Below are 13,203 nucleotides of genomic sequence, written 5' to 3' on the forward strand. Positions count from 1 at the left end.
TTCGCACAACTTTTCCGCATTTTAGGCGTTTCGCGTTTCGCGTTTCGCTTTCGCAGTTTAGGGACGCCCACGAACGGACGAGGTCGAACAAGTTAATCAACTGAGCCATCTGGTGGATTTACAGCCACCTAGCGCCGATCGCTACGCGGGAGAAGATGGTCTTTTTCAAATCTTTTAGTAAGAAAAGAACTTGAACTTCCTTGACTTGAATTTCGATTAGAAGTATCAATAAAAGAATTCTTAAGATAGCCCACTAAACGAATGCCCGATTTTCCCATAGGTAACTTATTGATTGTTTCCTCAGTATCAATATAACAAAAAAAGAAAAGCAAAACAAGTAAAAACGTGCAAGCAATAACTAGCTGCCCAAATTCGAAATTATAATAAAGTATATTCAAATTAAATTTAACTAAACTTCTTCTGGTTTGAAATAACGGAACATGAAACGAAGGAAGTGTTTTTCAAAAAAAAAAAATCATACGTGAAAAAATTAACTGGATAATTTATCTGACCGCACATCTACAAGTAATTCCTCCTAAGCAGCGGTTATTCCATTTCAATAATAGCGAATTCAATAACGCGAACCTAGAATACAATAAAATTAATTCATTACGTGCTTCGCATAGAGAGGACAATTTGAACTGCAACAATACAAACAATGCTATACCTGGCCATCTTTAGAGTTAACGGCTAACTTATAAGCAGCATCGTCCGATGAATCGGTAGCCAGCCACGATAAACCAGTGGAATTTTTGTCACATTTCCCTGTGAATAGGGGTATCCAAGTCTGCAAGAAGAACAAAACAGACAAGATATGTAATTAACGAAGGTCGAAGATTAGACATTATTTGCACTAACAGGATAGCACTAGGGTCTATATCGATTAAGTAATTGAATAAGTGCAAGGTTTTTACCCTAGTGGACCAAATGATGAGTTCACTTTTCGAATCCACTGATGCCAAAAACCGTTCGTTGGGTGAAAATAAAATTGAAAAGACCGGTTCTGAATGTTTCATTAACATCCTATGCTTTCGGCCCTTTGCCAACGGATTCCAGATTACAATCGATCCATTCTCTAAGCCACTAAACAAATAAATGGACCATGGAATATTCGGTTAATCATACTGGGAAAATTATGGTAAAAAAATTGGGTTAAGTCTCAAATATGATTTCTTTACTCAATTTTCCTTAACTTCTTAACACCTAATTTTTAGCTCAATCAAACGCGATCTAACTTACTTACCAGGCTACAGTGAAATTTTCTGCAGAATTCCTAGCTGCCTCAATTCCATCGTCCGTGGTACCGTTCGAACGCCAAGCTAAACAGCAACAGTACGAAATGACGTTCAGCTCATACATAGCCTCTTTGATGGTTGTGTTGAATGACCAAATCTGTGAATATGAAACGAGTTTATCAGTAAATCACGAGAGCGATTGGCAACTGTACTACTTTGATCCATTTGTCATCGGAACAAGAAGCAAAATATAGCGTGGTGTCATTCCATATTAAATCAGTAACAGTATTCTAAAATCAATCAAAACCAAAAGAATTAAATAATAAAATGAAATCGTAAATAGTAAGAACTCACGCTGTGCTTGACTAGACAAGTTTTCGTTTGGTTTCCACCTATTTCAGATACTTGAATTGTTCCATCGACTAATCCCTGGGCGATGAGATTCTCAGATATCCACTTCACGCATTCGACATTTTTCCTGTGTTCGACTGTGGAGACATGATTTGTGTTTGAGCCAACGGCTGTCGAATTCCACAGCAAAACTACTTTCTGGCCCTGGATTGGAAATGGAGATTAATTAATTCAGCGAACAATTACCGACAAGACCTTTTTACATTTTCACGAGAAGCAAATATGTTTGATCGATATGGATTCCATTCTAGTTGATCGACCTGCTTCAAATGTTTCTTCATTTGAAAGAGGACTTTTCCACTCGGGTAGCTCCAGACGATCACAACACCGTCACTGTAGGCAGCGGCCAACTGATTACCTACATCCTTTTCGTTATTGAAGGTTTAAATAATCAACGCCACTCAGTTTTTAATATAAACTGAAAACAAGGTTTTACTTACATTCCATTCAAGAACTTTAATCTCCATCATACTGTGCCCTCGAAGTTTAACGGCATTTTCTCTCCAAGTCGAAAAGGGTGCAGCCCCACTAGTCCCCGTGAAAAATGTCACTTGATTCGACAGGAAGACGCAAGCGAGAAGCGGTTTTAATGGATGGAAACGGCTTATGAAATTCTTACTTCCCGGTACATATCTCAAAGTTTCTTTAAATTGTCCTGTAGTCGATCAAAATCATCCGTCTGAAACGTTTTTAGGGAAAAACCATATATATCTTACGTTCAACAGGTGCTGATGTAGGTGAAGTCTCGGGCAATGGCAAATCAGCTCTGAAAAAAAAAAAAAAAACTTGTTTCTGTTTGTATACAATGATTGTATTTCAAAAATTACACTAAGTTTAAATGTAACAAATAAAAGGGTGATACTTTTACCTATCATCTTCTAGATCCGAATCCGATAGTTCAACTACGGGAGGATCAAGTTTATTCCGAAGGGATTGGTACTCACGCTGAACTTCTTCCAGTTGCGCCATAATCTGTGATTTCTCTTTTTTAGTCGAGTTGCATTCATCTGACAAGGTTTGATTTTCCAGAGTCAATTTAGATTTTTGACTGGCCATGGCCATTAGTTGAAGCAAAAGATCTTGTTTTTCTTTCCCGAATCGTTTGCGGGTGTCCGCTAACAAACTTTTGAATCCTTTGGCCTGTTTTTCTTTAGATGCGGTCAGATTTTTAATTCGAATCTCCAGATCTGATAGTTTACGTTGGAGCGAATCGGCAAACTTGTTGGCTTCATTTCTGGCCAGAGTTAGCGCCTGAACCGAAACCGCCTTCAACGAAGTACGTTGTTTCTCGACTTCAAGTTCAAGTTTCAGATTGGCAACGGTGGCTTCCATTTGGATTTGGGTGTTGTCACTAGAACCGGGCATAATCGCCAAAGTGGGAACTTGTACTGACGGATCGTTCACTTTTGGACTTACACTAAATTGTTTGGCAATGACGGTACGTTCCTGCAGTTGATTCTGAAGACTTTGCTTCTCTTCCTCGTGCTTTTTGTGGTTCAATTCGACTTCGCGTTCCAAAACAAATATCTTCCACTGCAAGGATTCTGATCGCTCATTCGCTTCTTTTTTTTCTTTCGTTAATTCTTGCAAAGAGACAACCAGCTCCGATATCTTTTTTTTCTCGGCATCCAGTTCCTGCTGAAGATTGGTGATTGTACCTTCCAGCTTGCGTCGATCGTTATCACTGGAGCTCTTCAAATCAGACAAGGCTTTCAAAGACATCCTTTCAGTTTGTAGAGACGTGACGTCAATTGTTTGGAGTTCTCCGATTGTCCGTTGCAAAGTTGTTTCACGTTCCAGAAGCTGCTTCTCAAGATTGATTTTCTCCTTCTTAAGTGTTGCCTCATTCAAGTCTTTTTCATTTTTCAAAGCCAATAGTTTTTGACGGAAGGATTCCGCAAGCTCTTCAGTGTCCTGCAGAGTAACAGTGATTTCTATTGTTTTCTTTCTTTCGACGTCGAGATCATGTTTTAGATTAGCAGCGACTGCTTCCAGCTCACGTTTGCTACTCTCACTGGAACGTTGCAAATCGGAAATGGTCTGAACCATGACAAGTTGAGCTTCCGTTGATTTTTCCTTCTCAGCTTTGAGTAAACGTTCCAAAGCGACAATTTCAGGTACTGCAAAAAAAAAGAAATTATTACTGCGATTCAATAACCATCAAGAATTCAGACTAACATTTGACATTTTTGAATTGTGTAGCGGCAATGCGCAGAAACTGGGTCCCGTTTTGAGGAGGTTCCCCGATCATATCCTTGATCAATTCATAAGCAAAGTGGCCTTTATGTAATCCTGAAATATATCACAAAAGAGTTATATAAGATTATAAGAGAATCTACAAACATATTTATCTTACTATAAAGGTTAACTGGGTTATTTTCTGCCATGTTGTTTAAAATAGATTCCATGTCGCCAAATGGATGCAGTCCACGTTTTAGGAAATAAAAAAAAAGACAGCCAGCAGCAAATACGTCTCCGTAAACCGTAGCAGTCGATTTTATCAGCAAACGGCCGTCTTGATCTAAAATAGTTGACCAAGACCGCGGCAACATCCAATATTTCGGTTGACATAAACTTTTATTCGCGCCAATGGATTCACCGTCTAAAAGACAATAATAAACAGAAGAGTTTAATACAAATTTTGTTTTTCTGCAGAAGTAATAGAGCTTACAAAATCCGAAATCCGAGACCTTCATCATCAGTGGCTGAGAATCAAAAATCAAAATTGATTGAGGGTTTAGATTACCATGCGAAATCCCATTTTCGTGTAAATAATTTAGTCCGTTGGATATTTGACAAAGGGCGTTAGCTTCCAATGGCATAGGTCCCGTGTATTCCCCATTGCAATACTGTTCCAGAGTGGCGTCGAACCGTTCAAGAGCGAAATATCTGTTAAAACAAACCGTATTGTAGAAATAACTGGTTTAAATTGAGAATATAACAAAGGAGTTACCTCCAGCGATCCATGTCCTCCTCATATCCGATAATATTCAAAACATTTTCGTGGTTTAGAGAGTTTGCTAGATGTCGATCAATGATGTTTCTCCAGTTCTCTCGGCAGTCAGTTTTCTGAATTCTTCTCACCACAACTTCTTTCTCGTGTTCATTGTCTCGCCAATATCCGAGAAACAAGAAGCCACACCAACTTTGGCTCAAGAGTAATGGATTTTGGCAACGCAAATTCTTTCCGGTAAAGAGCATTTCCTTCTCAATTTTCACCTTTTTCAGTTGTAGCCCCGAATATTCTTCACTAGCCATCTGCATCATAAAATTCATAATAAATAAGAGCATGAATGAAATTGTTCTGATGCTTAACTTTTATGTTGATGGAAAAAATCAATAGATAGAATGTGTTAATGTAAATTAAGTGGGCAAGGTGATCACAAAATGATGATCTTGGAAAAGTATTATCAGTAAGTCAATAAAAAGAAATTTATAAAGCTAAGCTTTTAAGGTTCTAAAGCAGAATTTTAACCTACACTGTAGTCTAATCTTTTATAAAAAAAAGTAAACTAACGCTAAATGTGGGAATCAATTTCAATCCTAAAGGAATCAGAAACTTGATGTCCTGATTAATGATACCACAGCATGGATGGTATAGGAGTTACTCCTAAAGACCTAAACCATGCCACAGTCTGCGATGATACCTTACACCTAATATTAAATATTGCAAAGTAAGACTTTGAGAAATTTGAAGTTGTAACTTATATTACCTTAAAATCTTCACATAGAACTTTATTTAGTAATTAGTCGTGGGTTTACCGGTTTATTAGTTGCTGGTCTGTAGTCTGTACTGCTGCAGTAAGAACTGAAATTGAGGTTGTCTGCTAATAGCATTTACAGCGGTGGCGATTGGCACTAAACATTTTAATTGTTGACTTCTTCCGTGTCCTAAGTCCTGTACTCCTGTTCATATTCCATCAAAATCATCTGTATGATACATTTTTAGAAAAACCATATATATCTTACGTTCTACATTTGTGTTAATGTAGGTGAAGTCTCGGACAATGACAAATCAAATATGTTAAAAACCAATTTCCTTTGTGTATTCAAAGATTCTATTTCAAAAATTACACCACTTTATATGCAACAAATAAAAAGGTAATACTTTTACCTATCATCTTCTAGATCCGAATCTGACAGTTCAACCACAGGAGGATCAAGTTTATTCCGAAGGAATTGGTACTCACGCTCAACTTCTTCCAGGTGCGCCATTATCTGTAATTTCTCCTTTTTAGTCGAGTTGTAATCGTCTGTTAGTTCCGAAACTAACGATGACAGGATTTGAATTTCCAGAGTCATTTTGGATTTTTCACTGGCCATGACCATTTGTTGTCGCAAAAGATCTTGTTTTTCTTTCTCAAATCGTTTGCGGGTGTCCGCTAACAAATTTTTGGATTCTTTAGACTGGGCTGTGGGGTTTCCTTTAGATGTGGCAAAATTTTTAACTTGAATCTCCATGTCCGATAGTTTACGTTGGAGCGAATCCGCAAGCTTGTTGGCTTCATTTCTGGCCAGGGTTAGCGCTTGAACCGAAACCTCCTTCAACGAAGTCCGTTGTTTCTCGACTTTCAGTTCAAGTCTCAGATTAGCAACGATGGCTTCCATTTGGATATGGGTGTTGTCACTAGAACCGGCCATAACCGCCAAAGTAGGAACTTGTCTTGACGGATTGTTTTTTACTTTTGCTATCGCAGTATGTGTTTCGGCAATGACGGAACGATCCTGCAGTCGCTTCAAAAGACTACGCTTCTCTTTCTCGTGTTTTTTGCGGATCAATCCGACTTTCTTTTCCATAACTGATAGCTGCCGCTGTAAGGATTCTGAACGCTCATTTGCATCGGTTTTCTCTTTCGTTAATTCTTGCAAAGAGACAACCAGCTCCGATGTCTGTTTTTTCTCGGCATCCAGTTCCTGCTGAAGATTGGTGATTGTACCTTCCAGCTTGCGTCGATCGTTATCACTGGAGCTCTTCAAATCAGACAAGGCTTTAAAAGACATCCTTTCGGTTTGTAGAGACGTGACGTCAATTGTTTGGAGTTCTTCGATGGTCCGTTTCAAATTTGAATCACGTTCCAGGAGCTGCTTCTCAAGATTGATCTTCTCGTTCTTAAGTGTTGCCTCATTCAAGTCTTTTTCATTTTTCAAAGCCAATAGTTTTTGACGGAAGGATTCCGCAAGCTCTTCAGTGTCCTGCAGAGTAACAGAGATTTCCATTGTTTTCTTTCTTTCGACGTCGAGATCATGTTTTAGATTAGCAGCAACTGCTTCCAGCTCGCGTTTGCTACTCTCACTGGAACGGTGCAAATCGGAAATGGTCTGAACCATGGCAAGTTGAGCTTCCGTTGATTTTTCCTTCTCAGCTTTGAGTTCATTACACAAACGTTCCAAAGCGACAATTTCTGGTACTGCAAAAAATAATTAATTATTGCGATACAACAACCATCAAGAATTCACTTACATTTGACATTTTTGAATTGTGTAGTGGCAATACGCAGAAACTGGGTCCCATTTTGAGGAAATTCTCCGATCATATCCTTGATTAATTTATAGGCAAAGTTGCCTTCGTATAATCCTAAAATATATCGAAAGAGTTAAATAAGAATGTTTCCTTTATACAGACACAAGAGATCTACAAATATCCATCATACTATGAAGGTTAACTGGATTATTTTCTGCGATGTTGTTTAGAATCGATTCCGTGTCGCCAAATGGATGCAGTCCACGTTTTAGGAAATAAAAAAATAAGCAGCCAGCAGCGAATACGTCTCCGTAAACCGTAGCAGTCGATTTGATCAGTAAGCGGCCGTCTTGATCTAAAATAGTCGACCAAGACCGCGGCAACATCCAATATTTCGGATGACACAGACTTGTATTCGAACCAATGGATTCACCGTCTAAAAGACAATAATAAACAGAAGAGTTTAATACAAATTTTGTTTTTCTGCAGAAGTAATAGAGCTTACAAAATCCGAAATCCGAGACCTTCATCATCAATGGCTGAGAACCAAAAATCAAAATTGCTTGAGGGTTTAGATTACCATGTGAAATCCCATTATCGTGTAAATAATTTAGTCCGTTGGATATTTGAAAAAGGGCATTGGCTTTCAATGGCACAGGTCCCGTGTATTTCCCATTACAATACTGTTCCAGAGTGGCGTCGAACCGTTCAAGAGCAAAATATCTGTTAAAACAAACCGTATTGGAAATAACTGGTTTAAATTGAGAATATAATAAAGGAGTTACCTCCAGCGATCCATGTCCTCCTCATATCCGATAATATTCAAAACATTTTCGTGGTTTAGAGAATTTGCTAGATGTCGATCAATGATGTTTTTCCAGTTCTCTCGGCAGTCAGTTTTCTGAATTCTTCTCACCACAACTTCTCTCTCGTGTTCATTGTCTCGCCAATATCCGAGAAACAAGAAGCCACACCAACTTTGGCTCAGGAGTAATGGATTTTGGCAACGCACATTTTTTCCGGTAAAGAGCATTTCCTTCTCAATTTTCACCTTTTTCAGTTGTGGTCCCAAATATTCTTCACTGGCCATCTGCATCATAATGAATAAGCATGAATGAAATAATTCTGCTGCTTCAATTTTATGTTTACTGAAAAATGTCATCATACTTAATCAATTGATCAATTTTCACGTAAATTAATTGGGTATGATGGTCACCAAATGATGTTATTGTTTCAGTAGGAAAAGAATAATATTATCAAGACAATAAAAGGAAATGGTTCTAAAGCAGAATTTTAACCTTGAGTCTGTGGTCTTATCTTCCATAAACAAGTAAACTAACACTTAATGTGTGAATTAATTTCAAGGTAAGGAATCAGAAACGTGAGGTCCTGATTAATGATACCGCAGTCTGTGATTTTTTAAAAATATATGGCTAACTACTATATTTGTTGGATGGAGAAAAAAAAACTATTTGTTTGGCAGTGGAAAATAGCCATTGCATTTGTCAACAAGATAAGACTTGAGAAATCTGAATTTGTAAAAAACTTATATTACCTTAAAATCTTCAAATAGAACTTTATTTAGTACATAATTTCGTGGGTTTAGCTGGTTTATCTGCTGAGTGCTGATCTCTGTACTGCTGCAGTTCTAGGCGTTAACTGAAATTTAGGTCGTCTGCTGTGCTGATTCGATTAAAAGCGGTGGCGATTGGCACTTAACATTTGAATTGTGTTTTGTATGTTTTGTTTTTATTCCAAATTACAAAAGAAAAGAGCCCTGCATCCAAAGCGCGAAATAAATTAATCTAACTCCAACGTGGGTAGCAATCAGTACCTTTAATTTCGTGTGATCAACACTAACGCAACACCAATAGTCCAATAGCGAATACAAACGATCAAGACATGCGGACTGAACCCTAAAGCTCCTCGATCCTAACAAGTCATGTCTATGGGATTGTACCTCCTTACCCAATACTAATTGAGGTATTTATTCCATATGCATAGCAGAAAAAAATAAAGATTAAATTTTCTAGAAAGGCTCAGAATGCTGGCCGATGTTGTAATTCCGGTGAATTTTTTTTTCACGTCATACTGAAACTGCTGAAACCAATGTGGTTTTATTTTTATTTGTAAGTGATGTAACAAACATCTAGCCATACAAAATAAACTTCCACAAAGATGATTCAAGGATGGGCAGTTTTCTACAAGAGTCGACATTCTATGGCCTTTGTCAAACCAAAATGCGTCGTTCCAGGAAGTAATTTAATTTATTCCATCGACTCAGAACCCCTCTTCCCAATTCATTGATTAAAATCTTGGAACGGATTTCCAGACGTATTGGTGATGCCGGTGTGAAGACAAAAAAACGAATCCTGGACAATTCTTCCGCAGCCAGAAGAATTGGCAGATTTGTTTCTTAGATACGATTTAAAGCAATAAATATTTCCCATACCCATTAAGCTCTGATTAAAGTGAATTCCCACATAAGTTTCGAAATCCAAAAAAAGGTTTTATTTCGCTTAATCCATGTTACTGCTTCAAGCACATAAAAAGTAAAAACAGAAAACGTAGGAAAGGCTAGGTTAAATGGAAAGGGAGAGCGATTAATCAAACAATTTAAATAGCTCTTCACTTAAATGAGCACATTTACATGCTGTAGCGGCCTAACTCGGTCTACTGCCCCTAGACAAAAACAACTTTTCTCTTCATCATTCTCAATCTTCATGCTTCAGTAACAATCTTATAGACGGATCAAGAAAGTTTCACTTGCAACAACACCATTTTCGACAATCAACTCCGGAGCTTCGTTTAAAGCTCCTAAGATTAAGGAACTCAAATCCTCGCCAATTCCGGCCATTGTCACCACGGGAGAATCTTCAGACGCCTAAACGAAATCAATTTATTTATCAACAAACAATGAACTTTCTAAAATACAAGAAGTTGTGGATACCTTAAGTTTCTCCTTCTCCAGCAAATTTGAACCTTCACTATCGATGGAATCATTCACGTCACCTAAACAAATAAAAGTTCCATGGGACAATCGACAGGTTAAAATAACGATTATAGATTGAACTGTTAAAATGTAAAAAGCACTTTGACGGTTTACCTGATTCCCCTTTGTCGTCGACAACATCACGACAAATGCCATTGCTGACACTAATGTCCTGGGGTAATTGATGGCCATTGGAGTGTCCCTCACGCTTATTGGGAACCTCATTGGCTTGAACGACGTTGCTGTTTTCGTGAGATAGCCACCCGATATTGCGTAGATCAATGACACCTCGAATAAGGGAACGGATACGGTCGGAAATTTCGGCCTTGTTACCGATCACCATCAAATTGTTCAAGTAAGTAGTCATCATCTCCATGTTTTTCTAAATTACCAAAACAAAAAATTACACGTTATCCTGAGTTAAATTAGGGGGAAAAGGACCAACCGGGTTCGGGTTTGGTTTCTTGTTGGGAACCTCTAAATCTTTGCCGATGGAAATCAGAAGAAAGCAGAGGCACTCGAGCGCTTCTTCATCTCTATCTTGGCTCAACAACCAGACGATACACTCATGTACAAATCTCAGAGGAACCACTTTGATTTTATACAGTTCTCCCATAAACCTGAAAAAATTGCCCAATAAGTTTCGAAATATTACAATCACACAATCGTTGTACCTGATGTTTGCAAAAGCATATTTCCTTCGATTATTCTGCAATTCTATTAGTTCCATTTCCATTTCAGCCTTCTTTGCCTCCTAGAAAATTAAGATTGGTACAGAATTTTATGATCAAAAAGTTGAGCTTGTCGTTACCGTTTCTGCGCAATCAATTTCTTTCTTTTTATTCTCAACGTCGTACTGCCCGGTGCTTGTCTTATCAAACTCACTCAGGCAACGATCCATCAGCATTGATCGGAAGTTTGGCGTTTCAGTTGAATTCGAATCGCACTCTGCCTTCTTCAACGACAAAGATTGGCACGTTTTGGCGTACATCAACGAGAGATTGGGTTCTTCAAGAGCCTATTTAAAGTAAAATAATTAAATGATAGGACGACATCAGTTCAAATAAACCACCAAACCTTTTCATAAATCAATTGAGAGACTCGCAACAAACGTTCTTCAGTGTTGAGATTCAAAGCTTTGAATTTTGGCAATGTTCTCTCAAACGTTAAAGGAGTCAGTTCATTCAAAATCTTAACGACGTGCTTGAGGTACTCCTGCAATCCAACAACAGAAATGCAAAATCTTTAATGAGATAAAGAGTCATTAATTTCCCATTTACCTCTATACCGACTCCATCGGGAATATACATGTCTTTCTTTTCCCTCAACTTAAAACGGTTTTCGGGTTTGCGTAAGTTTTCTTCAGATCGTTTACGCACAATCCTATTCGACTTCAAAGGTTCTTTATTTGAAAATTTCTAAAAATATTAAACCAAGAATAAACGTGTGACACTTGGAAACTTTGAAAAAGTAGGGAAAAGAATAGTACCTTTGGCTGCGAAATTTTAGGAAAAATCAAGCGTTCTGGTGAATTATTGGAAACGTCCTCCTTTTCAAAATAAATGGTGCAAAAATTTACTCAGTAAAAAACGATATAAGCTAACTTTAGAAGAAGTAAAACAAAACCAAATTAAAAATACCTTTACCGGAGACCCACGGGTGATTTCTTCGTTGATCAATTTTTCAGGTAATATTTGGGATGCCGGGTTGTTTCGCAATTCCAAAAGAAAAACTCGGTCGTATATCTTTTTCCCCTCTGGACTCCATTGCTCTGTAATAAATCAATTTTTTCAGCACATAAAAAAAAAAAAAAAAAAAAAAATCACATTTTCAGACATACCTTGCGAGCTTAGATCCTGTACAACCTCAGTTGTTTGTCCTGTTGTTACCTATAATCAACAATGAGCGGTAATGTTACAATGTAGTTGATCTTCCAATATACAACATACAAAATTTTTATTTTCCTCCAGTGAATAAAGTTGTTTAGATTTTATTACCTCTGAGCTGAAGAGATATTGGCCGGTTTTCATGCTAGCCAAATGGAGATCGACATACCTACAATGCAATCAGTGTAAAATGAAAAGATTTGTTTAGTATTAAAAATTGTATACTTTTTCTTCGAAGCCATTTCTTCACTTAGCTCCCCAAACACAGAGCACACATCCAACAATGTCCTGGCAGAGGAGAAGGCCCCAAGAACAATCCTGCAGATAAATAATATGCTCACACTGCTATGTAATTTCAAAGAAAAAGATCGTTTTAATATTCACTTTTTATATTGGTTGAATGGGAATAAATTAAACGCTGTCTCCGCCCAGTTTATGAACTTAAGAACCACATTCTCCAAATGAATTCGGGCCTCAAGCAAATCAGAGACAGTCTGGTGTTGAAACGAAATAAATAGTACAGAAAATTACAAATTTTCACCAATTCACCTTAAAATCTTGTTACCTTCAGGGATTTCAGCTCTTCTTTTTTCAACCCAAGCCACTCCATGAGATCAAGCAAATAATCTAGGTCTTCTTTTCCTTTTTGAAGGATAAAACCTTGTTGAAGAGCGTACAATCGACCTAAAGAGGGAAAATAAGATGGATATTAACGCCGGAAGAAATACCATGCTTTCAAAATGCATACACCAGTAGCTAACAGCACAGTCTATCGATTCATAGTCGGAAGCAATATCCAGATACTGTTCCATTTTTTTCAAATTCGCTGGCAACGAGCCCAAAGAAAACGGAATCGCCATAATTGTGTTAAAATGTTTGAAATCAAGTATTTTTAGTTAAATCTAGGTAGAAAATGAGAGTGAGCTATGAACACCATTTGATGCCACGCGTTTGAGCGGTTTGAACAAAATGAAGCTGAAGAAGTGAAGAATTTTGTCACGAGCATAGGCAAGTGCCTAATGCCCTTAAGCGATAACAAGGGAGCACTCTGGCGGACAAGTGGTTGGTCTGGCCTGCAAATAGTTCTGAATTTTTTCACCAGAAATGAAATCGGATGATTTTACGCGGAAATTATTTTAAAAATTAACTTTCATGAAAATCAAAATTGTAACAAGGTTGGAATAAAATGATAAAAATATGTACTACTGATTCCATTTT

At 37.7% G+C, this 13,203-nt stretch overlaps 2 protein-coding genes across 9 annotated transcripts; both read right to left on the reverse strand.

Annotated features, from left to right (window-relative positions):
* Positions 1-374: 374 nt before the first annotated feature.
* On the reverse strand, positions 375-8,797 carry LOC124207750. 7 transcript variants are annotated; one of them, XM_046605352.1, is made up of 16 exons: positions 5,360-5,466; positions 5,164-5,300; positions 4,600-4,904; positions 4,318-4,535; positions 4,003-4,248; positions 3,825-3,938; positions 2,515-3,766; positions 2,363-2,412; positions 2,087-2,301; positions 1,850-2,011; positions 1,590-1,790; positions 1,451-1,525; positions 1,244-1,392; positions 915-1,083; positions 668-787; positions 375-585 (listed from the first exon to the last, which is right to left on the reverse strand). In XM_046605352.1, exons 3-16 carry the CDS (start codon positions 4,902-4,904, stop codon positions 547-549), a joined length of 3,315 nt encoding a protein of 1,104 aa, XP_046461308.1. In that variant the 5' UTR covers positions 5,164-5,300; positions 5,360-5,466; the 3' UTR covers positions 375-546. The 7 variants fall into 7 exon arrangements, with proteins under 7 accessions (XP_046461308.1, XP_046461309.1, XP_046461311.1 ...); XM_046605353.1 differs by having other exon boundaries at positions 5,409-5,427; XM_046605355.1 differs by lacking the exons at positions 4,600-4,904; positions 5,164-5,300; positions 5,360-5,466 and adding exons at positions 7,893-8,197; positions 8,663-8,797.
* Positions 8,798-9,595: 798 nt separating this feature from the next.
* On the reverse strand, positions 9,596-12,991 carry LOC124207754 (eukaryotic translation initiation factor 4 gamma 3-like). Of its 2 annotated transcripts, none has more exons than XM_046605364.1 (16): positions 12,734-12,991; positions 12,551-12,669; positions 12,370-12,479; positions 12,211-12,303; positions 12,097-12,154; positions 11,940-11,988; positions 11,740-11,870; positions 11,589-11,648; positions 11,380-11,517; positions 11,177-11,314; positions 10,911-11,117; positions 10,774-10,853; positions 10,545-10,719; positions 10,214-10,481; positions 10,058-10,119; positions 9,596-9,991 (listed from the first exon to the last, which is right to left on the reverse strand). In XM_046605364.1, exons 1-16 carry the CDS (start codon positions 12,843-12,845, stop codon positions 9,848-9,850), a joined length of 1,944 nt encoding a protein of 647 aa, XP_046461320.1. In that variant the 5' UTR covers positions 12,846-12,991; the 3' UTR covers positions 9,596-9,847. The 2 variants fall into 2 exon arrangements, with proteins under 2 accessions (XP_046461320.1, XP_046461321.1); XM_046605365.1 differs by having other exon boundaries at positions 11,746-11,870; positions 12,734-12,970.
* Between the last annotated feature and the right edge of the window lie 212 nt (positions 12,992-13,203).

The sequence above is a fragment of the Daphnia pulex genome, chromosome 11, assembly GCF_021134715.1.
Source record: "Daphnia pulex isolate KAP4 chromosome 11, ASM2113471v1".
Taxonomy (NCBI): Eukaryota; Metazoa; Arthropoda; class Branchiopoda; order Diplostraca; family Daphniidae; genus Daphnia; species Daphnia pulex.

Bases quoted from the DNA above. Each gene is read 5' to 3' on its own strand.
- LOC124207750 (XM_046605348.1), bottom strand. From the start codon at position 5,483: ATGCTATTAGCAGACAACCTCAATTTCAGTTCTTACTGCAGCAGTACA. The intron at 2,302-2,362 runs GTAAGATATATA...GATCGACTACAG, and splicing joins TACATCAGCACCTGTTGAAC to GACAATTTAAAGAAACTTTG. The intron at 2,012-2,086 runs GTAAGTAAAACC...AATAACGAAAAG, and splicing joins TTAAAGTTCTTGAATGGAAT to GATGTAGGTAATCAGTTGGC.
- LOC124207754 (XM_046605364.1), bottom strand. From the start codon at position 12,845: ATGGCGATTCCGTTTTCTTTGGGCTCGTTGCCAGCGAATTTGAAAAAA. The intron at 11,989-12,096 runs GTAATAAAATCT...TGTTGATTATAG, and splicing joins AATATCTCTTCAGCTCAGAG to GTAACAACAGGACAAACAAC. The intron at 11,118-11,176 runs GTTTGGTGGTTT...TACTTTAAATAG, and splicing joins CTCAATTGATTTATGAAAAG to GCTCTTGAAGAACCCAATCT.